Source organism: Passer montanus, unplaced genomic scaffold (assembly GCF_014805655.1).
Source record: "Passer montanus isolate IOZ18808 unplaced genomic scaffold, ASM1480565v1 scaffold115, whole genome shotgun sequence".
NCBI lineage: Eukaryota > Metazoa > Chordata > Aves > Passeriformes > Passeridae > Passer > Passer montanus.
Window position 1 is genome coordinate 182,981 of NW_024358167.1, and position 24,463 is coordinate 207,443.

Below are 24,463 nucleotides of genomic sequence, written 5' to 3' on the forward strand. Positions count from 1 at the left end.
GACCCCCAAATTAAATACATACTATGATTTATTGATGATTATTGGCAAAAATCAAAATTAAAATAACTATTTCTATTGCCAAGCAGACCTCCATTAACCAGACAGTTAACCAGAACTTGTATTCAGAATGTCTCCCAGCACGGGCAGCCCCTGCTCACCCTCACAGTGGGATGTTGGCATGTTTCTTCCAAGGACTGGACTGGGATTTACTGGCCAGTACATCAAGGTCATGGCAGATGCGTGTGCGGGTGGTCGAAGGCTGGATGATGTCATCAACAAACCCTGCAAAAGATTAAAACAAAAAAAAAAACCTCAACCTGACCAACCATGAAGTGTTTGCCTCCCAGCCTTCTGTATCTAGGCTAACCAATCAGTTAGCAAAATCAAAACAATGGCTGGAATAAATAAGTTCACAAGTTATAAATTAACTACATTTAAAATAGACTGAGAAGGAAACATTCCTGAGTCAATTTTAAAATTCTGAATATAACTTGACTTTTAGAGCACAGTTACTGCTCCAAAACTGGAAGTAGAAACAGTGGAAAAACTTGCTCCTCAAAGTTCTGGAGAACATAGCTGGCCCTACTCTCTTCAGGCCACTGCTTTGCATCTAGGGCTACATAACAGATTGTCAAAGCACCTCTTCTATAAAGGAAAAGGCTGGATTTTGAGACACCTACACAATTGAAAATGCACTTTGCAGAGCAGTCCCTGCTTTGCACCAGGCTCTTTGCAGCTGAAGATGTGTCCTGTGTCCAGATGCTGTCCACACGCACAGGCTGTGGTTAAGCATCACCTTTCTAACTCAGACACAACTATCTTACCTAAATAACTTAATTGTTAGCAAAAGTTTTACTCAATAGCACAACTTCATCTCCATGCAATGGCAAACCAAATTGAAGACAGTGTGGGAGACAACCATACCTCTTATGGCAGCAGGGAAGGGGTTTGCAAACTTATCCACATACTCTTCCTCTGCATTTGCCTCCTTTCCTCTGAAGATGATCTGGACAGCACCCTGGGAACAGGAGGGCTCAGTCAGTGACAGTCCCTCAGGCCATGCCCTCCAGATGAGGGCATGGGACATCCCCCCTGCCCAGAGCACCAGGACAGCCCCTGGTGCTGGCATGGCACTGGTGCTGCTGGCAGGGCACTGCTGCACCAGTGACAAGGGCCTGGACTCACCTTGGCTCCCATCACGGCCACCTCAGCTGTGGGCCAGGCGTAATTCACATCTCCCCGCAAGTGCTTGGAGCTCATCACGTCGTAGGCACCCCCGTAGGCCTGTGACACAAACCAGGGCACCACTCCAGGAGTGGCCCTGCAGCAGCAACAGCCTGCATTGCTCCTGCAGCTTTTTCTAGGCCAGAGACAAGCAGCTGGGGCTTTTATCTGAAGGAGAGCGTGAGCATCTCCACTTTGTGGCAGCAATCTCCTGGGAACAGACACCACTTCAACTAGAGCCCCAAAAGAGCAAGGAAGGGGGCTGCTGAGCAAGCCCATTCTGCAAGGCAGGCAGGGAGGGGTCCGTGTGTATCCAGACCAGCAGGCCTCAACTTGCACCCTGCACATGCACACAAACCAGCCAGGCAGTGTGCTTCTGGAATTTCCTGGCCAGGGAATGCAGCACTCAGGCTCTGCAGTGCTCCACTCTGAAACTGGAAATGCTCCAGACAGCAGTGATGAACAGATACTGCAGGACTGCAGAGCAAACTGCAGTGCAGTCCCTGTCAGGGCAGTACTGAACAGTGCAGCAAGGCTGAAGGATTGACAAGTACTGCATGGAAATACTTGGAACAATCAGAGAAGGCAAAGGAGCAGAAAGTTCTTTTTGATTTTTGCCATGATAAGCCAAAAGAGTATCAGAAAAACAAGCAGGAGGGGCAGAGCAGCAAGGAGAAGGCTAAAGTTGTAAGATGTCAGCCCCAGAGCTTATAGCAGTAGGGTGTCAGGTACCTTATGGAGAAAGGAAGATGAGGTAGAGCATAGCAGAAGTCTGGGGAGGAAAAGAAGCCACATGAGTGTTCAGCATGAAGACACAGCAGAAGACAGATGCAGCCAGTGCTGGGTTTGCAGAGGGAGGCTCAGGATGCAAGATGGGAGAAAGCAGAATTGCTGCAAACAGATGGCATCTCCTGAGTGAGACAGGCTGGGTGACATGGAATAAGTACTTGAGTGAAGGCATTCCAGAGAAAAAGGGAGCAGAAACTGGAAGTTCCAGAGGGGTACAGAGACAAGAGGAAGGAAGGAACTAAGGCAGTGGTCTGGAAATAGAAGTGGCCTCTCATAATGTTATACAAAGAGGTGTTACCAAAGAGACAGAGATGCGACAATGATAGAAAGCACCACTGGGACAGACACACAAAGCCTGGTTTAACTAAAATTGCCACTAGTTCAAAGAGGAACTCTGGAAGACCTCCATGGAATTTGCCAGCTTACCTTTCTAGTGATGACAGTGATCTTGGGCACAGTTGCCTCTGCAAAGGCAAACAGCAGCTTGGCACCGTGACGAATAATCCCACCGTACTCCTGAGCCGTGCCTGCCAAGGACAGGGAAGTGCTTCACTCCAGGGAATTCACACAACCCCTCATCTGTCACCAGGAGCAAACCAGGAATTGGAATGCTGAATAGTCACGTTCTGATGCTTTGAGAACTGCAGAGGGCTCAAGGTAAACCATGGTTTATACACCACCACAGCCATATTAATACCCTGGAGAAGATCATGCCGGGCACTGTTCTCTGCAAGATACTGGGCACCTCAAAAATCAGAGCAGCAGCTGTTTGTATGGAAGGTCACAGAAGCAAAGCTCAGCAGATGGGACCTTCCTAGGAACAAATTACAGTAAAGCATCTTCAAGACTCCAGATGTGACCAGCAGTAGGAAACAGCTGAGAGTCACTTCTCCAGAAACCTCATCTTCCAAGCCCTCTCTTTTAGGAAAAGCAGAAAGCAGCTTGGCTGCTCTACCATACTGAGGACCTACCCTAGTTGTCCTTCAAGGCAGCTCAGCACGATGGACCTTAAAAGACAGAGCATGAATTCCACGGCAGGTGCTTCTGGAGAATGATCACAGGCAGCAAACAGGAATGCAAGCCATCCACATGACAGGATACTCAACACCCTTCTGTCCCAAAGACGGGCTCACCTGATTGGACTTGGAATCGGCAATCCCCTGTAATTTATTTTTAGGACTGTGGATTTTAGACCACTGGATATAACTCTTCAATAACTTCCTAGCAGTTTATTCACCTCCTGACTTTAGCTTTTAGGACATGGAAATGGGTTTTCTATGGATTTTTTTTTTTAATCTAAGTGAAACTTCTTTTGTGAGATTGAAGATCTTACTTGCTAGTGTGCTTGCTGGCTTAACATTACTGTTTCCCCTCAGGCATCAGTTGAGTGTCTGAAAATTTCTGCCAACACTTACAAATGTCTGCTCTCAGCTGCAATTTCACTTCTGATTCTTGCCTTTCCCTGCAGCTGGTGGGACCTGCCAAGCCCACAGACCCTTCCTGCAGTAAAGATCAGAACAGCCAGGGAGATTCATCCCCAAGGAGCAGCCTGAGCCCAGCTGGGACACCCAGCCCAGTCCCAGGAGCTGGGGAGCACTCCCAGACCCTGTTTCTAATCCACCCTTAGAACAGAGCAGCCATTAATGCTTCCAGTGTAAGACCATGCAGGTATCTGAAGTATTTACACTGCCACCCTTGACCAATTAACATAAACTCTTTTTTGGTCACAGATTCAGTCCCAACCTTGTTCTAAATATGTATTTTTATCCAGTTACAGGTTATGAACACCTTCAATGTCATCTCTGTGCACCCTGTGAAAAATGGGGCTACTCAAGTGTTTGGGTCACTGATGCTGGGAGAGGTTTTGTAAACTGCTGTGAGCCAATGTGACATGTGCTTTCTCCTTCTGTACTAGACAGGGAGATGGGATGAGGATGCCACCCTCAGAATTTGTTACTTAATCTGAGATTTCTAATGCTGATGGGCTAATCTTGCCAAATCCCTTAAAACACAACAGTTTTTGGATCATAATCAAACCTCAGGTCTCATCTCTTCAGGTTTGTCTTTTTTATTTTTCTTCTGTTTAGCTGCTTTCAAGCTGACATTTTATTGTGCAGTATCAAGTCACTACTTTGAATTAGCTGTATGGAAATAGTTCTTGATTCAGAGTAACTGCTCAAATCTGGGTTGCTGGAGTGTCTGCTTACACCAAGCCACTGCCTGGTTCGTACCAGAGGAGGTGGCTGAGCCTACACTGGGGAGAAAGGAGAGGAACTCCTGGTGAAAATGAGCCAACTCCATTGTGTTAAAGCAGGAATTGGAATGCTGAATAGTCACATTCTGATGCTTTGAGAACTGCAGAGGGCTCAAGGTAAACCATGGTTTATACAATAGTATTAACATTAGATTTGACTGTACAACATTTAGAGTCCTCTCTCAACCTGTTTTGTAATGGGTCATTTTAATATTACCTGCTCAGAGAGCCTGTGCTGAAAGCAGGCTCATCACAGCCCTTTCCTCACTGATGTACCTCCAAACACAGGCATTTTCCACTGAGAAGAGTCTTGGAGCATCAAAGAAGCTTTAAGAAGCCAGACCATGAGGCAAGCACATTGTCCTTTACCCTACCTTTATCTTGGAGTTTTACATCACTGGAACCCAGGAGCTGGAAGCTGGTTTTCTCTATCTTTTCTGTCTTTCTGGTTTTCTCCCCACCTTCTAACTCTTTTCTTACAGAATGTGACATTGAATGGGTTTAAGTGTTTTCTATGTTCAGTGGTCTAAGTCTGTGTTGTGATAAGTGATGTTATGTTGCATTTACTCTTTTGCTACTGTTCCTTAATTTTCTATAATTTTTCAGTGAACTTCAGAGGGTTTTATCTCTTGAGACTGTTTGGTTGGATTTTCTCCTTTGTGTCTACCCAGAGCAAAAGAACCTTGGTTTAGCCCTAGTTCTGAGTGACAGGGCTGTAACAGCCCCTCTGGGCAGCAGGTGGAGGAGGCAGGTTTTCCTGCTGCAGCAGAGCCTTAAGAGCAACCCGTGCCAGGATCAGCTGAGGGACTGCAGCAGATGAGGGTGGAACATCCTCAAGTGGCCCTGGGTGCCACTGCTCCCTTCCCAGAGCCAGCAGTGCCAGCTCTCCCTCCATCCTGTCCTGCCTCCCCTGGCCCAGCACAGCCTGTGCAGGGCCTGCTGCTGCCACCCTGCCCAGCAAGAGCTGTGGAGAGCAAACATCTAAAAACACAGCTCAGCATTTACCTCGGTTCACCACAGCCATCAGTGTCTCTTCACACCACTTACAACAGGGCAGCATCTCCAGGGAATGCAGGTTTTTTCCTTGCACAGGTCACAGCTTTTGGCAGTAGGACAGAGCTTCCAGTGCAGGGCATCCCCAAGCCTGGCCCTGGCAAACTGGCATCCCAGTGTCTCTGCCAGGCTGCTGGAGACTGCAGTATTACCTGACTGTGTGTCTCTCTCCTCAAGGAACTCCAGCAAAGCCTTGTGACTCCTGGACACACTGGTTAGTTAGGCACTATTTCATTTTCCTACAATTTTTTTGCATGTTTCACTATCCTTTTGTGATGACTACTGTACTTAGAATACAGAGTTTCTGTCCCAAAGAGTGGGATTTTAAAACCTGGTTTAAGTCTACTGCAGCAGAAGTCTTCTCAGAGTTCTGAAGATGGGTTTTTAGCACCAACACCACCATGCACACATGAGCTCTAAGGGTAAGGCATACCTGGCAGAAACCCAGGAACATCCACAAACGTGATCAGGGGGATGTTGAAGGCATCACAGAACCGAACAAAGCGGGCTCCTTTCACAGAAGAATTTATGTCTAAGCACCCTGAGGTTAAGAACACAGAAAAAGGGGTTAGCAACTCCAGGGATCTGCAGCAATTCAAGGCAACTCAAAATCACACTGTTTTAGCTGTAGTGTCTTCTTAAAACAAAGGAAAAGCTCATCTGTAGATAATGTGGAGATAATCTGCCATGAAGCATTCCTGGCTTAGGACTAAGATCACAGAACCAGCTACACTCAAAGGCTCATTTCATTTTTCTGACCCCTGTGTGCAAAGACTTTATATCCCAAAACATAACAGTTTAATTATATACATGTAATTTAAAATATTTTTTCTGTAACCTTCTCTTCATTAGTATTTTTCAGATAGTCATATTGAAAGGTTACAGAGTTCCCTATTAAAAACCCCAAACATTAAACAGTCCAATAATATTTTGAGAAAGATCAGCACTTCTAGTGGAGACACTGCAAAGTGTTTCTGTTCTGTTTCAGTGCCATTTAGAATTACAATATGCACAATTATATTAAAACAAAACACATTTTGTATCAAAGCTTCTATATGAAACATTAAAAAGAGCTGTTAAAATTTAAAATGCTAAATGAAGGTTAAATTTATATTAAAACCTTCTGTCTAGTATATCTTGATGGTCATATCTTGTGGAGATGAAAAAAATGAAACACTATACTGGGTTGTCTGATTTTCCCAAACAAATAGATACACGAAATAAAAACAAGGAGTAAACCAGAACATTGTGATTGGGGAAGGTCACTTCAGAAATTACTGAGTAAGAAGAGAAAGCAAAACCCCGGACAGTTAAGAAGGGTGATCTTAGCTAGAGCTTCATGTTGTACCTTCACATCCATGTGAGGTCAAGAGCTCCACACCTGTACATCTGAAAGCTTTGCACTGTTCAGCTACAGTGAGATAACCAAGTCCCCTCACCCTACAGATGAGTTTTCGGGATTTTACTGCCATGGAAGGAAGTGTGCATTTTCCATGCTATGATTACCCCAGTTAAGTGCAGGCTGCTACCAAATGAATGGTGCTCTTCTCCCTGCCCCCCCACCTTGTGTGCACCTGCTGCTGCTCCTCTTGGGCTGGATACAGCTCTGATTTAATCACCTGGGAGCAAGATCACCTTGTTAGCCACTTAAGAAATGATTTGCAGTTCGTTTCACAGCTCACAGCTGCGTTACAGCAAGGTTCAAGACAAAGCAAGCAGTGGAAAAACACAGAATGAGTGGAGGAGCACACAGCACAACAGCTCTGACCATACACAGCATGCAGAGAAGGAGACAGAGGCAAGGCACTGTTAAGAGTCTCACATTGGATTCTGACCTGAGGCTACTTTGGGCTGGTTGCCCACGATCCCAACCGTCCGTCCGTTCATCCTGGCAAACCCAACCACGATGTTCCTGGCATAGGCCGGCATGATCTCAAAGAATTCCCTCTCATCCACAATCTGCAAAGGAGAGGCAGGCAGAGCCCATATGAGGCCAAACAGGTGCATAAGTAGACAGGCAAACACAAACTCGGTTACCTTAGTATTGCAACTTTTAAAACAGTTCAGAACTTGCAGAATTTTGAAGGAAAGAGAGGGAGGAACCTTCCAGTCTTTACAACGTTCGTTGCAAGAATTAACTAGTCCTACAAAAACTATCAAAACTGTCAGTTAAGTGTTCCATCAAGGAACACCTTTATGACTGAAGGGAGCCTTTCTTCCTGGCTTAGAACAGAATGCAAATCACATGTTAAGAACTTCTTTCTCACATCTTAATTAGCAACAGGCTTACAGACCGATTTCCAGTGATAAAACGGTACTTCCTGGAGCTCAGAAGCTCCCCGTGACACGTTTGATGCAATCTCTCTCTCTTGGCAAGCTCAGAGCCCTTTCCTGGGGCAGCCAGCACAGCCCTGCTGCCACAGGGTCAGTGCTGGGTGTGCCCCAGGGAATGCAGTGCCCAGCCAGCATCCATCTGGAACCACACACCGTGTGGCTGCACTTCCCTCGGGCTGGAGCTCAGCGTATGCCCTGCCAAGGGACAGCCCTGGTGCATAAGGCACGATCAGAACTCAGCACGTTCCAGGAGATCAGAATTATCCATGGTGCAGTAGCGACACCTACACATGGCTGCCTGGGCTTCCAGCAGGATTCCCCAGTTCCATCTGTTTATGGCAGCTGTTCCCATACACGCTGCAGTGTGCCAGTCATTTCATTAGCCTCAGTCTTAGAAAAGTTGTGAAAAATGTGAACAGTGTAAAAGTGGTGTTATTTCTTTCCTTAATACTTCCCAAAATCTGTGGGAAGGCTTGAGGGTTTTATCCTAATTCACCTAATGATTTTTATTACATGCCACCTTTTAAATTTCATTATACACAGTGCTGAAAATCACAGTGGAAAAATCCAGGGATTAAAAAATACCCTGAGCTTACTTTTGCCACTAAAATGAGTCTAAATGCAGCCAGTTGCAAACTTTGTAATTTCAAAAAAATAGACATGTATTTTCTTGTACTGCTTATGTACATAACTATCTTTTAGTGTAAACAGGGAAGGGTAAATCTCTGCATTCTGGGTACTTTATTACTTTTATACAGAAGTGCCAGAATCCAAGACAGAAGCACCAAGGTTCAGGGAGGGGCCAAGTAACAGATCTCAGGGGGGATTCTGACCCCAAAAAGAACTAAATTCCAGCATCCTTCATCTGTATACATACATATGTATACAGCATAAAATGTATCCTGAAAACAAATCTTAGGATTCTGTTAAAATATTTTTCCCCTGTATTTTTTGTTGCCCATTCACAGCTACTACACAGGTAGAAGTAGTGACTTATAAAGACTGAAATAAGTAAGTAACAGTATCTATACCTTCAGTGCCATTCTACTGGTTTCTGTCAATCATTTAGACCCAGACTGTAATAAATGCATCTTTAATCTGAACACTGCCAGACTTACGGAGTGTATGATATCCAGCATATCATAGGCTTTGGCTGACTCACTCGGGACAATGGTGTCCAGCTCTGGAACCGGGCGGTCACTGTGGAGAGCAGGTAAGTGTGAGCAACAACGTTTAAAGACCAAATGCAAGACCAAAAACTCAAGTAAACATTTCCACCTCTCAGAAACCTCCTTAAATATGGAGAAAGGAAGAGATTGTTTTTAATCTCTGGCAGCCTGAGCAGCCTCCTCCTGGCGGAGACCCCTGTTCCGCAGCCGGCTGTGCTTAGGGAGCCGGAGCAGCGCGGCCCGGAGGCGGCCGGGCTGCAGGGGGCACTGCCGGCTCACGGGACAGACGGGTGTGGCTGATGCCTTAAGTTCTAGCTTGCATATTTTTCGGATTCTCTACTGCCTTAGTGTGTGACTCTGAACTTCATATTAAGCGTTAGTAAATTCTCTTCACAGGGTAACAGACAAAACAATCCTTTTCCAGCTTGAGAAACAAGGACAACTGTTACAGCTCAGGCCCAAAAAGCATAAACAACAGCAAATTGAGGAGAGCAAACCAGGAGATGGGACTTCATAAGCCGTAACTGGACAATTGACCCCAATATGTAAATGGACCAAAACTTATCAAAGCGTGAAAACTCATGACCAATTGTCCATCTTGGCCAGAGCCACAGCCAGGCTCTTGTACTCCCCAAAGTGTATCCCTTTAAAGCCTTTTAATGAATACCTGTTTTATTCCTTTAACTCTGTCTAGCCTCTGCTCTGGGTCAGCCTCTCAAGGCACCGTGGGGACACAGCTGAGAGGCTGCCGGGCTGCAGGGGACACGGGGACAGCAGTGGCAGAGCCCAGTCCCTACAGCTGGCCAGGCAGAGCCCCTCTCCCGGGGTGGCCCGAGGCTCCCTGGCACACAGCAGGACCTCACCCTGCACCCTCACCTGCCCTGCCCATGCTGGCACCCGGGGCTCTGAACACACTGAGCTGCAGGAAACCTTTCCATGCTCATTTCCCCTGCCCCAAACAACAGAGAGTGGGGAAAACATACAAGAAAACATATCCACACTGTGTCTTCCCTTCAGAGGCTGTGTTTAAAGACTCTTTCCTGTTTCTCCACTTACAGTGACACATTTTCACATGGAGTTTTCCTGTAACAGAGATCCTGCCATGCCATCAGCAGTGACAGGATCAGTTCCCCAGCTTTGATCACATTACCCTCATTAGGGATCCATTCAGCAGTGGCACCCACTGGGTCTGAGGATTCAGTGTGGGGGTGTCAATTTTTATGAGTCACCACTAAGAAGGTTTCAGGGAGTATTCTATTTGTGCTATTCCATAAAAATAGTGATCTCTGTAACAAATGGTGTTTCTGTGGGAGTTCTTACTGAATTAATATTTTAACAATGCAATGACTTAGTACATTTTGAATAAGACAACACAAGGCTCTAGACACAAAATTCAAAACTGAAGAAGGTGATGTGCAGTTTGACAAAATCAGACAAAAGTTTAAAGTGCAGCCCCATGGCTTGTCTCTGTGCTCCCTCAGACACAGGGGACAAGGCAGGCACAGCCCTTTGCAGGGAAGGGAAGAGACACAGCTATTTATAGAACAAACCTGACAGCAACACTTCAAGTGCTTTTTCCATACAAATACAAATACTGCATACAAACACTTCCATAAAATGATATAATGGAACCTTAATCTGAAGAAGTTAAACTTGTTTTAACATACTAAACCCTAAGATAAAAATTATTCTGAATTTTCTTGAGTGTAAAGTAGATACAGATGTGCTCCAAGCTCTGTCCTGTGACACCCAAAGGACAGAAGTGAATAAATTACTGCTCCCATAAATTCACAGTGCTGAAGGAAATTTTAACAGCATTAAAATAGCCATCAGCAAAATGAAGACATTATCCAGGATACCACATTTGAAAATCTCCTTCAAACATTTAGACACAGGACATCTGGAGCTTGCTGCTGCACTCACTGGGCTTCACGGGTGTTTCTCACAGCTCCCACTTAGTGGCACAGAAGTGCTGCTCATTGTCAAAGCCTGTGACAGCTGGAGACACCCTCACCAGGTGGACACTGGCTTTCACTCAATGCAGAACTGAACCTGCACTTGGTTACCAACAGCTGGCAATAACCTCCTCCAGAAGTGTGCAGAGACACAGAGAGAGGTAAAATCCCACCATGCCATACAGCAAATGCCATGCATCAGACACCTCCCAAAGGCCAGGGACATCTCACCAGGGACAGCTGGGTACTGCAAGAAACTTGTAAGTCCTTGGAACCCAGGCCACTGACAACACACACTCACCAACACAAGCTTCAGCAGCCAAGGCTAGCATTTTTCAACACCAAAAAACTTACCTAAACAGAGGGAAAAACAAACCAACCAAACAACCCCCAACAGCCCCAGGACTTCACAATAAAAGCACAAGTAGTTTACATTTAATTTGCATCATTTATGGAAATTTTTGGTGTGGTGAAAACAATGCAATAAGAAAGCAATTACTCTAGAGGAACAGACTGGGACTGGAGCAGCTGTAAGGATCAAACACATCAATCCCAAGCAGAAGGAATCCATTAAGATGTCAGTTTGTCCAGATGAAATAATACCAATCTGTACATTAGGAACATAAATGGGAGAACTATTGGAGATGCTGCTATAAAACCAGATAAATTTAACAAACAGATCTGCCTTCACATGTACAAAGGCTACTAAACTGAAGGTCTTAGTACAAATTGCATTTATTATATCTCATGCCTAGTAAAAGATTAGTTCTTTTTTTTTTTAAGGAACACAAATCTCTTATACTTTAGTAGCTACAACCTCACTGACCACTTCTCACAAATAAACTGCCTGTTATAAAGTACATTGATTTAAAAAATGGACTGTTGTTTCTGTAGTGAAAATTAAAATACCAAAATCAAGTCTGTAGAGATCAATTATCCCAGTACAACTTGTTGAATGCTTATAAAGATCATGATAACCTCAAAGATAATCCCCCAAACTCAGCAAATAATACAAGAGATTTGCTTTGGTTTTGTCACTAACAAACCTGAGCAGTCAAGAATAGAACAGAACCAGATTGGGACAGTTTAATGAACTCCTGAAGATCAACACCTACCTCAGAAAAATGAAGGACTAGTAATTAATTGACCTGTCTGGCTATTCTCTAAAAGAAAATGGCAAATTTATTTTTTAAAAAGTGAGAAATGTATCTCAGGGACCAGCACAGTGATTTGTAAAATCAATCCAAAAGCACCTCCCCAAACAAACTGAAACATAGACATTGAAAAGCACAGTGGGAGATAAAGAGAAAATAACCTTCCAGACTCACATGTTAAAATCAACACACATGAAGAGCCCCAAGACACATCACACACATGTGAGGAGCTGAAAGGAACATGTTCAGGCACCACTCCCATGCAGGGGAGTGCAACAGCCTCTTGAGGGTTCCTAGGGAAAGGGCTGAATTTCGAGTGCAGCTGGAGCTTGGGTCCAAATGCTTTTACTCCACTGACATTCTCTGCCTCCCAGCCCTACCGAGGCTCTCTGCTCAGTGTCCCATGCTGTCTCTCTAGCTGTCTCTCAGCTCCTGGAAAAATTCCCTGATAAAAGTCCAGACAGTTGCCATTTTTCCCCTCTTGAAATGGCTCAAGTTCTTCCTGGATTAAGTTGCCAACTCCACACAATGACATAACACACAAAGCTTTCTGCCTCCTTGTTGCCTGCCCACCTCTAACGAGCAGAACTCGTCCAACAGACAAAGCTGACAGAGCAGAGCAAGTTCTCCCCACTGCCACTCACTGCTATTTCCTACCTCTCTCGCTTGTTCCAAGGGACTGGGCAGCCCACCTGGACAGAGATTGCTTTTCCCACATTCTGCTCACAGCCTGGACAACTGCCCTTTCAGAAAACAGAATTAAACCTAACAGTGAACACACACATGTTGGAACACTTCCCATATTCACATATCAGAATGTAGACTTATCTGCTAAGATCCCAGGCACAGAACAGCCATGTCTCTGTGCCCCTTAAGCCAGAGAAGCCATGAAATGCATGCTCAGAGAGCACTGAGCTCAGCCAGGCTCCCTTACCTGGGATCATGGCACTCGCAGACTGGAGCTGGGTCCCGGTTGCTCGGGGGTAAATAATTAAAGAACTCTCGGAGGTTCAGCAGAGCATCGATGTCATTCTCAAAGGCTCTGTGTGCAACTCCTGCACAGACACAGCAAAGCAGGTGTGGAAATCATTGTGCAAGCCTTCCTTTCCAAATAGATACCAATGAAGATAGAAACAAGCAACAGCAAGACTCTTTAAACTTGAGCTGTTAACAATCAGGAGTCTTAAGCCACCAAATCTCACCAGCTAAAAATATCTAGAAAACATGTACTATGTCAGACTTCCTCCAGAACAGATCTGGATTGCTGACCTCATATTTAAAATAATGTGAAATGTGCAGTGGTTTATCAGCTGGCACAGCCCTACCTGGACTCCAGCCTTCTGGAACTCTGATCAGGTTACTGTGCTGCACCCAAGTGTTGGACTACAAGTGCTTTTATAAAAGGGCTGGATCTGGGCAGCATCTGTGTGTGTGGTTTTGGTTCATCACCAGCTCGGTCCACACAGAATTTGAGATCCTAAGTCATTTGAGTCTTGAGAAGATTCATGACTCACAGACATTTTCACAGAGGGGAAAAGAGGGAAGAAGTGCTTCAGCCCACACTGCCATTTAGTTTATAGTTAATCAGTTCAATCAGTCACATTAGTGAGCAAACAAAGGACTGTTGAGAATCTTTCAACCCATGCAAATGTCTGGACAACAAACAAAAAAACCCCACCCAGGCTGACTTCACTAAGCCCTACTCCCTGACAGTGTTCCCACTTCCAGCATATTTTGTGGGTTTTCTACTTTCTCTTCCAAATCCCAGAACTCTCCCACATTCCCACTCTCCTTTCATTGTGTTCTGTTACTAAACAGGAGCTGCAGGAAAGCAGATGCAGAGTCAGATCCTGTGCTTAGGCAGAGCTTTGTCCCTTAGACTCATCTGGATTGGCCAACGGGCTGTTTAGCCAGAACTAATTCATTTACTCTGAGCACAATTAGCATGTCCAGCAAAGCCCCCAGCTCTCACCAGACACTGCAGTGTGTGTCTTTGCACCCCCGAGCTGCTCCTGGGTGACATCTTCATTGGTGACAGACTTCACCACGTCAGGCCCGGTGATGAACAGGTAGGATGTGTCCTGAGGGAAGGGGAAAAGCAGAAACACTGAATGCCAGTGCCAAGATGCAAAAGCACCTAAGGAACAGCCACAGCCTCTTGAAACTTCCCTTAAAATAAGAAGAGGGACACATTTCTTTAAAAGGCTGCATTGCATTAAAAATCCACTGAAAATGCAATTGTCCACAAGTTATCTGGGAACGTTTTTCTCAACTTTTCATACAAAATAAAAATCCAAAGCAGGAGATCATCTTGGAAAACACCCATTTCCATATGATCACTTAGTGTGTGATCAATGTCACCAGCAGCAGCTCAGGACAAACCCTTACCTTCACCATGAATGTGAAATCAGTTAAGGCAGGAGAATACACGGCTCCACCAGCACAAGGACCCATGATGAGGGAGATTTGGGGAATGACACCAGAACACAAAACATTTCTCTGAAATAGGGAAAAAAAATGGTTTACCAAAGAAGTGTGTCTTTAAATCTGTGCCCAGATTATGGCAGAATTCACCATGACGAACAGGACTGTTTTATCTACTGGCAGACAATTACCTGGACAGAATCTCTTGATGCAAATTGAACCAAAATGAGTTTCTTATTTCTGTTCCCGTACAGCTGATTCCCTATACCATGCAATGACTGCAAAGGAGATAACACGAGCCACCTCAACAGATGCTGCCAGGGCAAAAACTGCACTGAACCTGCAGTGGGAAGGAGTGGATGTCCCTGATATTTGAATGTGTAGGTACACTGTGTTCAGAGGTAGAAGTAAGCTTACTGACCAGCTGGGGGAGGGATTATTTTTAAAATCAGGTTTCTGCACTGGCTAGAATTTTACACAAAGGTGAATGGTTGCTGTCCAACATGGATGGTGTGTTGTTCAAAAAACCACTTACACTGCTTGTTGCTCAAGTGGGTCACAACAACTTCTGTAACTGTTCCTCCCAGACTGTACCACCCCAAAACCTGTCAGCACCTGACTAACCTGACATCCCACCTGCTTTCCTACTGAAGGGACAGTGTCCTGTATGTGCAATTTGATGCAAAGTATTTTAGCAGCATAAAAAGGAATGTAATTTCTATGAAAAAATGAGCAGTAGTGCACCTTGGGGAAAAATTCTTGTATTAACCCCAAAAATCCTCTAGGACATAAAACTTTCACCAGAGCAATCACCAGTGGACATCCATTCTCACTACACATTGGATCACAGAGCTTTACAGAGCTCAGCATGACCCTTGTTTAAGACATGGGTACATTTCCCCAAACCCAAGAAAGGAACCAAGGTCTGAGTCTGTTTTACCCATTGGATGAAACAGAACAATAACCTTAACATTTACTTACAAACACCCACTTGCATGTTTTGTCCACCTTTGAGGATGCCAAACTCCCTGTCCATCCAGCAGCCTACTCACCAAAAATATGTCTGCATAGCCTGCCAAGGACTCCACTCCCTCCTGGATGCGGGCTCCTCCAGAGTCATTCAGCCCAATCACGGGTGCTCCAACCATGGCAGCTTGATCCATGATCTAGTGATGAACACAAACTCCTCAGTACTGACCCAGCTGAACCCCAAAAATATCTGCATTCCCAGCTGGGCATCTCCACACTCAGCACTGGATTTGGCTAATGAATATGAGTGACACGGTCCCAGGAAAGGGGCCTGTGCAGCTGAGGGCTCCCCCTGTTCATCAGGGGCCTCAACTGCACCTCAAACACCCCCTCAGATATGTCTCATCTGCTCCTCAAAGTTTGTTGCAGTGGTGGCTGTGGAATCTCTTTAAGCTGTATATTCTAATACTTGATTACCCTTTTTAGAACTTCTTTAGGAGGACTAAATTACATCTTTCCTCCAGAAATTTAAACATTACATTTGTCTTGATACACAGCAGTGAGGGAGAGAAATTAGCTATTCTTGGCCTTTACTTTTGTGAATATTCAAGTACCTCAAATCTCTTTTCAGCCTTCATATTCCTCTTCATGTTTCTAGGCTAAGCACCATCAATTCAGTCCCACATGCTGTTTTCTAGGGCTCTGATAATTTTGGTTACTTGCCTCAAGATCATACACAATGCTATAACAGAGCCTTAAGTAGGAGGACTGAATTCCTTACATTCCTTGCACAAAATATTCCTGATTATTGAATTCCAGTAAAATGTCTGCCATTTCCATAAACTTCAGCACTGGCACATTATGTTCTGTTTTAACATCAAGATCTGTTTTAGTTCCTAAATAATTTTTGTAAAACATCAGTTAATCCCTATTTTGAATTTTGAAGTTGCTTTTCCCTGCCCTTTCAATCATTGTAATAAAATTATTTCAGACAATCTTTAACTTGCTAAGTGATTTACAATTCCAGTCCCATCTTTCAGAGTGCTTGTAGCATCAATCTTGAATTTTATATTGCCTAGAAACACAGAAACTACACTTGGTGCCACTTAGGTCAGTGGTGTCTCAGAGGACCCAAAACTCCAGCCCAAACGGGAGCTGGTGGTAACTACTTCTGTACAGTCCTAGAATTCACTGACATGTTCTGCTGTTTTCCAGGGACCTGGAATATTTATGGATTTTTTTTCCCAAGGCTCTTCCAAGTTCTTCCTAAAACACTGACAAAGACTGAACCCCAAAGCAACTGATGCCCCTAGAGCCTTCCAGCTTTGCATCTCACCAAGAACAGCACCAACCAGGAAGGACACATATTTTTTTCTAGTTCTGTGATCAGACCCTGCTGCTGTAGAAAGAAGAGATGAAAGAAAACCCACCAGAAAGCATCCCATCATTCCAGTGCCATTCCATCCCTCCCCAGTACAGACACCACAAAGCTCCAGTATGAAAGGGTAATTCCTTTCCAATATCAAGACCTGCTAAAACCAAATAGTTGTTATTGAGCCCAAAGTCTTCATGTTTCCTAGTTTTATACCCACACACTCCTGAGGAGCCTATGGCAAAGAGTAGTTATTTCCACAGCATAAAAGGCCTTGTGCACCAAAAATCTTGTTTCTGATTTCACAGCAAGAAAATTCAGGAAGGTTTCCCAGTTCACACCACTCAACACTCATCCATGAAAGAGTTCTTGTCTCCCCAGTCCTGGGATTCAAAAACTCTTCTCACAAGACAAGCAGACAAACAGGAATAAATAGCCACAAGTGTCTGATAAGAGAAACTCTCAGGGTCAAGGTGACCTCAAAGTTGTAAAACTGTTTATCTTCAGGCTGTTTACTTGTTACATTTGCTTTCTTTTAAAATGTTACACCCTTTCACAGCACACTGGTTAGAGGAAAAAGTTTCTCCGAATTCATTCCTCTTCTCTCCAGTGGACAATGAGTAGTTAATTTATATTTGTACTTGGCAAGTCTCTCATCCTTTGCAGTAGAGTAGAAGACATAACTTCATGTAACAAAGTCTGTATAACCTGGAAAAGCTCACTCAAACTCAGAAAATTTCCAGAGGCACCACTCTCAGGCATGGCCCATGTCAGAGTCCACTGAAGTCGTCACCAAACATTTTCTCCAAAGTCATTATCACAACAGACTAAAAAAAAAGAATGCTGACAATTTTTTTTTGTTTTCTTCTGTGCCATATTACCTTGCAGATCTTCTGGGCATGAACTCCAGATAAACTGCCTCCAAATACAGTAAAATCCTGAAAGTAAAACAAATTTTCAGGTTAGGGAAATAATAATTTCAGTAAAATGTTGTCAATTATTGCTAGAAAAAAAAACATAATCCTACAGTGGTCTATATTTGGATGCTGCTTCAAAACAACTGACTCCCTCAGTGCAGCCTGCAGAGGATGCCAGCTCAACACAAGCATCTAGGAGGAAATACAAACCTGGACACACATCACCATTCTAGAGTTATGTCCAAGGGGTGCTGCAGGGACTGTGTCAGCCAAAATCTCTAACAGGCCCTGGGACTGATCCAGAAGAAAAAGAGGATATTGACACCTCCTGGCACAACCAGAGCCAGCTCCTGGGGAGTTTCTCTGCTGCATTCCCACCCAGTCTTACTCCCAAAGAAGCCCCCAAAACTGTGTGGACAGAGACAGCATGGCTATGACTAACATTTGAACCAAAAAGGTTCAGCATCTCAGGAGGCAGCTCAGTTTGGAGGGGAAAAGGTCTTTAAATATAAAAAGGGAGGGATGTATCATGAAGGGGCACTCTTAAATTCTACTAATACAAAAACTGCCCCCTACTTGTGTTCTGAAATGAAGGTTTGTGTTTGGCTCCTCTCCACGTGCTCAGGCCCATGTATCAGTGACTCTCCTTGGAAGGAGCACACATCCAAGACAAAAAAGGCAGAGTGTACGCCTTGCTCCAAGGTAACACAGCAACAGCCACTTTGGCCATGACAGCAAATGGAACAAAGGCTACTTTGTGGCCCAGAACAGAGCAGCACTTAGTAATGATCTGAAAGAAAGCCTTTCTTTCACAGTGAATGACCAAGATAAGTCTCTACCTAAGATGTTTCCTCTGAAATACTTTTATTTTAATATAAAAAATATATTTTGACATAAAAAGTATATTTTATGTATTTATATGCTATCTATCACAAGCCTTTTTGCTTCTGGTCTGAGGGTGCCCTGCTTCCTCCCACAGGTACATTGCTACATGGCCACACTGAGCTATTGTGAACGTATCCTTTGAAATAAGTTCACACTACTTAAAAACAAGTAAAACTTTACCTGACTGAAAACATAAGCTAGTCTCCCATTAATCCGTCCACGGCCAGTCACCACACTGTCACCAGGATACTGCATTAAAAACAGATAGATTAATTGAAAATAAGAGATAGAAAAATCAAAGCAACTATGATGTCAACTAAAATTTCCACAAACTCCAACTAAAACAAAGCAAAGACTGATTTCTTGGGAGGTTTCATCTTCCATGTCTGCAGTGGGGGCTCCACAAAGATTTTACCCAGCTGTGAAAAGGAAAACTTAGAGGTAATATCACATATTCTTTATGTATTAAAGATCAGTGAACTTAGCAGTTTCTCTTCAAATTTAGAATATCTGAAATTAAGACAAATCATGCTCTCAGAGATAGAATAGGATGTACCTTTTATCAGGACTAGCTGATGTTTTTGAAATAATTGACATAGTGCACAAACCTCTGAGGTGTTGATACGGGACAAAAACCAATCCTGGACAGGTCCAAAAATATAATTACAGTCACCTCAAATACTTGAACTTGACCTGTCCCACTTTTCACCCTGTAAATAAGGGAAGAAAGAACCAAGGAAATGAAGCCTGTGAGTCTTAAAATGTGCTTAATCTATATTGCATCACTTTCTAGTAAAGAAAATATATAGAAGTCTTTCAAGACAACATTAGGAAAGGAACTTTTTTACTGACAGCCCAGAAAGGGAATTTCAGGCACTGAAGTGCTTTTTGTTGTTTGGTATTAAAATTAAAAAAATAAAAAGGAAGGAAAACAGGGAAGTGTGTGCTGCAGGGCCCGCTCTAAGGACCACATAGGGCAGGTGATCTGCTGTCAGGAAGGTCACACTTGTCTGGTGCCTTTTTTCAGGCTGCACACACAGCACTGCTCTCAGCCCCTGGCACACAGAACAGCAGCACACACCTGTACTTCAGCCACTGCCATGTGAAGGTGACTCCCAAAAGCCCCAGCAGCCTACAGAGCAGCCTGGATGTAAGCACAAGTCCTACCCTACCCTCAGAAAGTTCCAGGCACTCTGAGAAATTCAATGCTAAACTAATATTCCAGCTCAGTGGCCACAGTTAGGTCATCTGTTGTGAAACTGTGCTCTGTAAACACAATCTGCAGCTCACTGAAGGGTGAATTCTGAAGCACAAGGGAAAAAATTAACCCTCTTGTCACACTCAGGACTCTGCTGCTCCTCCTCCTATTTTCAGAAACAGCAATTTCTTATCAGCAGTGTGATGTGTGATATATGCAGCATGGAGTAACTCGATGAGAGGCAACTCGGGCAGTTATTTGAGTTTGCTGGGGAACAGAGTAAAAAAAATAGAGGAAAAAAGATGATTGCTCTGCTATCCCCTGAGAGGGGAGGAGGTCTAACACAACATCCTTCCCAGCACCAAGTGTCATCAGCCTCTGTCTGACTCAACAAACAAATCCTTCACCTTTGCCATTCCCAGCACCCCTGCTGTTCCTTCCCTCACCCACAGGCTGACGACAATTGCTGGCTGCAATCCTACAACCTGAAGGACTGAAACCCAATGAACTGGTTAAAGAACAGCACAAACAGGAGTTATGGTCACTGTGTGCAGCACAGGGCACACACAGAGCAGCTCCTCACACCAACAGCCCACAGCAAACAGCCTCTGGCTACTGCAACACTGACAGTGACCAGGCACATCAGCACTGGCACTGACATGCCAGCAGCTCACTGGTCCCTTCTGCCAAACCACAGCAGAACACTCTCCCCAAGCAGAACATGAGCAGGCACCAGTTATCATGAGAGACCCTGGGGAGCCACGGATTTTCCCTGTGTGTGGAACTCCCTGTACCAGGCTGGTTTAGGACACACGGCCACATGTCCAGAAAGTGCCTGAGCAAGCAGGGTGCAAATGGCTAACAAAGCAGGGCAAATGCTGGGACTTCCAAACATCCAGTCAGATCGTAAAGCCCTCGAGGATTTTATGACTGTAGTTTGGCAGGCATAAATATAGATCTGAGTTGCTTCATCCAATAACTCTAATCCTACCTGTAGGGAAGCAGGAGTATCTACCTTGATTTTCTCCTCGTATCTGATCTGATTGACAAAATTGCACCAACAAAGCTCTGCAGCCTCCTCTACTGTTTAAAATGCAAATCTAAGACAATTCCCAGGAAGGTATGTGAACCAAACAGGTGACCTTATAAAAAAGATATCAAGTTTAGACAACAAAAAACTCTGTAAACTGGAAATTTGGAAACTCCGTTAAATGGAAACTAAGAGTAATAAGAGCAAATTTACAAAACAAAATTATACATAAAAAGAAAACAAATAGTAAAAATCTCATGTGAACAGAAGAACCCATTTCCAACCAGTGGGCTGGCTGCACAGAGGATGCTGAAACAAGAGTTACATGAAATAAAACTACCTTATTCTTACTAGAGTCCATCCCAAAGTCAGTACATCTGTGTTCCACAAACATGTCATATTCATCAAAACTGTCAGGGTCCAACAGCAGCAGAATTCGTTCCCTTGCTGTCAGCTTTCCCTGAAACAGAGCAAGCAACAATTAACAGAGCCATCAGGTGATTCTGGCTGTTTGCTGACCCCCAGCAGATGCAGTTTAATCAAGCAAAACCTCACCTGATCTGCTACACAGGGTCCATTAAGCAACTGCAGGCCCCCAAAGCTGGAAAGAGTCTATGCAGTAATTATCCTCAAAAACAAATCTAATGCAAGCCAGACTCTGAAAAGAAGGCTGACTGTGGGAGCAGCACTACCACAGGAGAAAGGAAACAAACTCAGAGACTTTTCAACAGGATATAAATGCATCACAGCTACTTTTGCCTACACATTTAAATGCTGCTATTAAGGTCTTTTTTCTATTCTTAACTAGGGAACTCTTCCACAGCTAGACCAGTCAACAACAACTCAGGGTTCAATTCACCACACTCAAATTTGATTATTTGATTGCAGTAAATAAGAGGGAAGTGTGATAGCCTGCAGGGATCTTCTTACAAAATCCTTCTGGCTTTTTCCCTGCTGTACACTCTTATGGACAAAAGTAGGGTAAGGGCCAAGAACAGAATCAGATGAACACATATACATGCCTGTTGCTCAGTATAATGTAGTAAAAAATTACTGCAAAGTTCTTTATATCATGACCCACCAAACAAATCTGTTCTTTCTAACCATGGTAAGCATCTGTCTGCAAAGGGCAGGGCACCTGGGGTGTCTCCTTTAGGGGATGAGGTGACCCTGCATCAACATGACATTGTAACACAGCTCAGCTTCTACCAAACATCTGACTGGTAGGCTAAAATGCTCATGAAAAGCAGCAAATGCAGGGAAGCCTAATGTAAGCCAAAGTTTTAGTTTATATAAAACATAAGCTGTTTGAGGCCCTAGACATGCAGAAGTGTTTATATATTGGTGTGTCAGTGTCCTGAATGTAACTCAGCAAGACTGAACTCTCTTCAGGTGCTGTATAACTGGGGAGGAACACTGCTGACAGGCAGAGTGATCACTGAGGGAGCCTTCATGGGAATCTCCTTGATGCCTACAAACCACCCTGCACCACACTGAAAAGGTCTCCCAGCAAGAAGCAATAAACAGAAACAGGAAACCTCTGCTGTCACCCCCACCAGCACTGCCTACATTCTGAACGACAGAGGCAGGAGTCTAAAAACCCACCTGTTGTCATCCCTCCCACCTGTCTTTTCCTCTGACTTATTTCCACTCTTCTAACTCTTTGCTCTCATCACAGAGATCAGCTTAAATTTGCCACAGCGGTGTAAAGAGAAAGCTGTTGCTCAGAAGTGTTAAGCAACCTAGAACTGATTTACCATTGACAGGCAGAAGTTGCAACTTCTGTCTACACTACCTGTCATACGTACTGCAGCCAACCTCGGTGACCACTCTGAGGTAAAGGAATTAGTAAAGGAATTGTTCTTTTTTCAACCCAGAGTAACAGTCTTAAGCGCAGCTTGAGGACACCTTCCCGCAAAGGGGCGCCTGCAGGTGCCACGCGAACCGCGAGTCCCCAGCGGAGCCGCGCCGTGCACGGCCTGCCCTCCCCGGCCAGCGTGCGCCCGGCGGCAGCGGGACGGGGCTTTGTCCCCGCCGGCCACCTCTGCTGGGCTCACCCGCTTGTGCTGGGCGTCGATGCGGGCCTGGCCGCCGCCGAGCAGCGCGGCGCGGCGCTTCTCCTCGATGCGCTGGGGCACGGGGGCCGAGCGGGCCCCCGAGGCGGCGCGGCCCCGGCACAGCCCCGCCGCCCGGGCGGCCCGGCTGTGGCAGGGGCGGTGCGGGGAGCACGGCTCCGCCAGGCCCAGGCAGGGCCGCTGCCAGCACCGGGCCCGGCGCAGGCCGCTGCCTGAGCCCAGGCCCCGCTCCGCCGCCCGGGCGGCCCGGCTGTGGCAGGGGCGGTGCGGGGAGCACGGCTCCGCCAGGCCCAGGCAGGGCCGCTGCCAGCACCGGGCCCGGCGCAGGCCGCTGCCTGAGCCCAGCCCTCCGTGGCCAGATTGTTCGTCGCTGTTGTCTGTGCGCAGAGACCAGCGGGGAAATGCATCAGCTTTTCCCCCGTTCCTGCGTGGCGGAGAGATTTCTGGCGCTTCAGAAGCGGGGAAGGCAAGCAGAGGTGTCAGCTCGCAAGATTAGCTGTCCTCGTTTCAAATGCCAGAAAGTATTTATTAGGAAAACAGTCCCTGTGACACACCGGCACCCTGAAGCCTCCTATGAAGAGGCACAGTGTCTCTTTTCACGGCACACTTTCGGACGGATGAGGCAAATCGAGACCCCGTAAGAAGGGAGTGGGTCAGGATGTGCGGGGAATACGCAGCGAGTGCCCGAGCTGCAGTGTATCCGCAATCCAGAGATCTGATGTCATCGCCTCCCAGGCAGTTCTCCAGTGTGCAGGCGCAGCCATCTGTGCAGCAGATCATTTGTTACCCCTGCAGGCCACCTCCGACACCGACCACCAACAAACCAGCGGCCAGTTCCCAGTAGGGCGAGGTGAGTGTTGCCCTGAGTGTGCACATACCGCACGTGAAATGCACGAGCATGGCCCTGTAGATACCACAAGTCTGAGGAATCTCCAAGAATGGAAATTCTTGGCTTACATAGCATCTACAAGCTGTTGTACGATAATTCATTTTGAAAGGGCTCTCAGGCTCCAGTCCAGCGTCCTGCTCAGAACAGACTCAGCACTGAATTCATACCATTTTGTCAGCTGCCTCTTAAAAGTCTGCAAGGACAGAGGCTGGCACACCTTTCTCAGTCTGAGTTCCAGTGCCTGACTGGCTCCATGGGGAACTGATTCACCCCAACCCATTCTACTCAGTAGCAACCTGCCTTGTTTCAGTTTAGGACAGCTGCCTCTTGTCCTCTGCCTGTGCACTTCAGCCAGGAGGGGTTAGTGAGGTGACGGCCACAGGCTCTCCAGTACCAGCAAGCAGCTGCTAGGGATGTCCCCAGTGTCCACTCCAGGCTAACAAAGATAAAGCCCAGTCCCCCAGCCTCTCCTCCTGAGGCAAGTGCCATCATGCTGCCCCTCCTCACCACGATGTGCTAGCCGAGACACAGCTGTATAGCAAGAGATCCTGTCAGAAATCTCGCCCAGGGTAAGACACCTGACATACACTGCTCTTCCCTCATCCACAGAACCTCTCACTTTGTCACCAGAAGGCACTGAGGTTGGTCACACAGTTTATTCCTGGTTAATCTGTGCTAGCTATTCCCAATCACCTTCTCCATGTGACCACAAAAGGCAGCCAAGAACACTTGTCCCAGGCCAAATTGAGGGGAATCACCTGACAGTCCCAGG

General features: G+C 45.5%; 1 protein-coding gene across 1 annotated transcript; it reads right to left on the reverse strand.

The window, feature by feature from the left end:
- Window positions 1–10: 10 nt before the first annotated feature.
- On the reverse strand, window positions 11–23,702 carry PCCB (propionyl-CoA carboxylase subunit beta). The gene is made up of 16 exons (XM_039696871.1): window positions 23,681–23,702; window positions 22,785–23,179; window positions 21,068–21,187; window positions 18,680–18,748; window positions 17,579–17,635; window positions 15,409–15,522; window positions 14,321–14,431; window positions 13,905–14,013; window positions 12,867–12,987; window positions 8,773–8,854; window positions 7,156–7,279; window positions 5,754–5,861; window positions 2,440–2,540; window positions 1,186–1,284; window positions 925–1,018; window positions 11–282 (listed from the first exon to the last, which is right to left on the reverse strand). The coding sequence occupies exons 1-16, from the start codon at window positions 23,700–23,702 to the stop codon at window positions 161–163; spliced, it is 1,848 nt and encodes a 615-aa protein (XP_039552805.1). The 3' UTR covers window positions 11–160.
- Window positions 23,703–24,463: the final 761 nt, after the last annotated feature.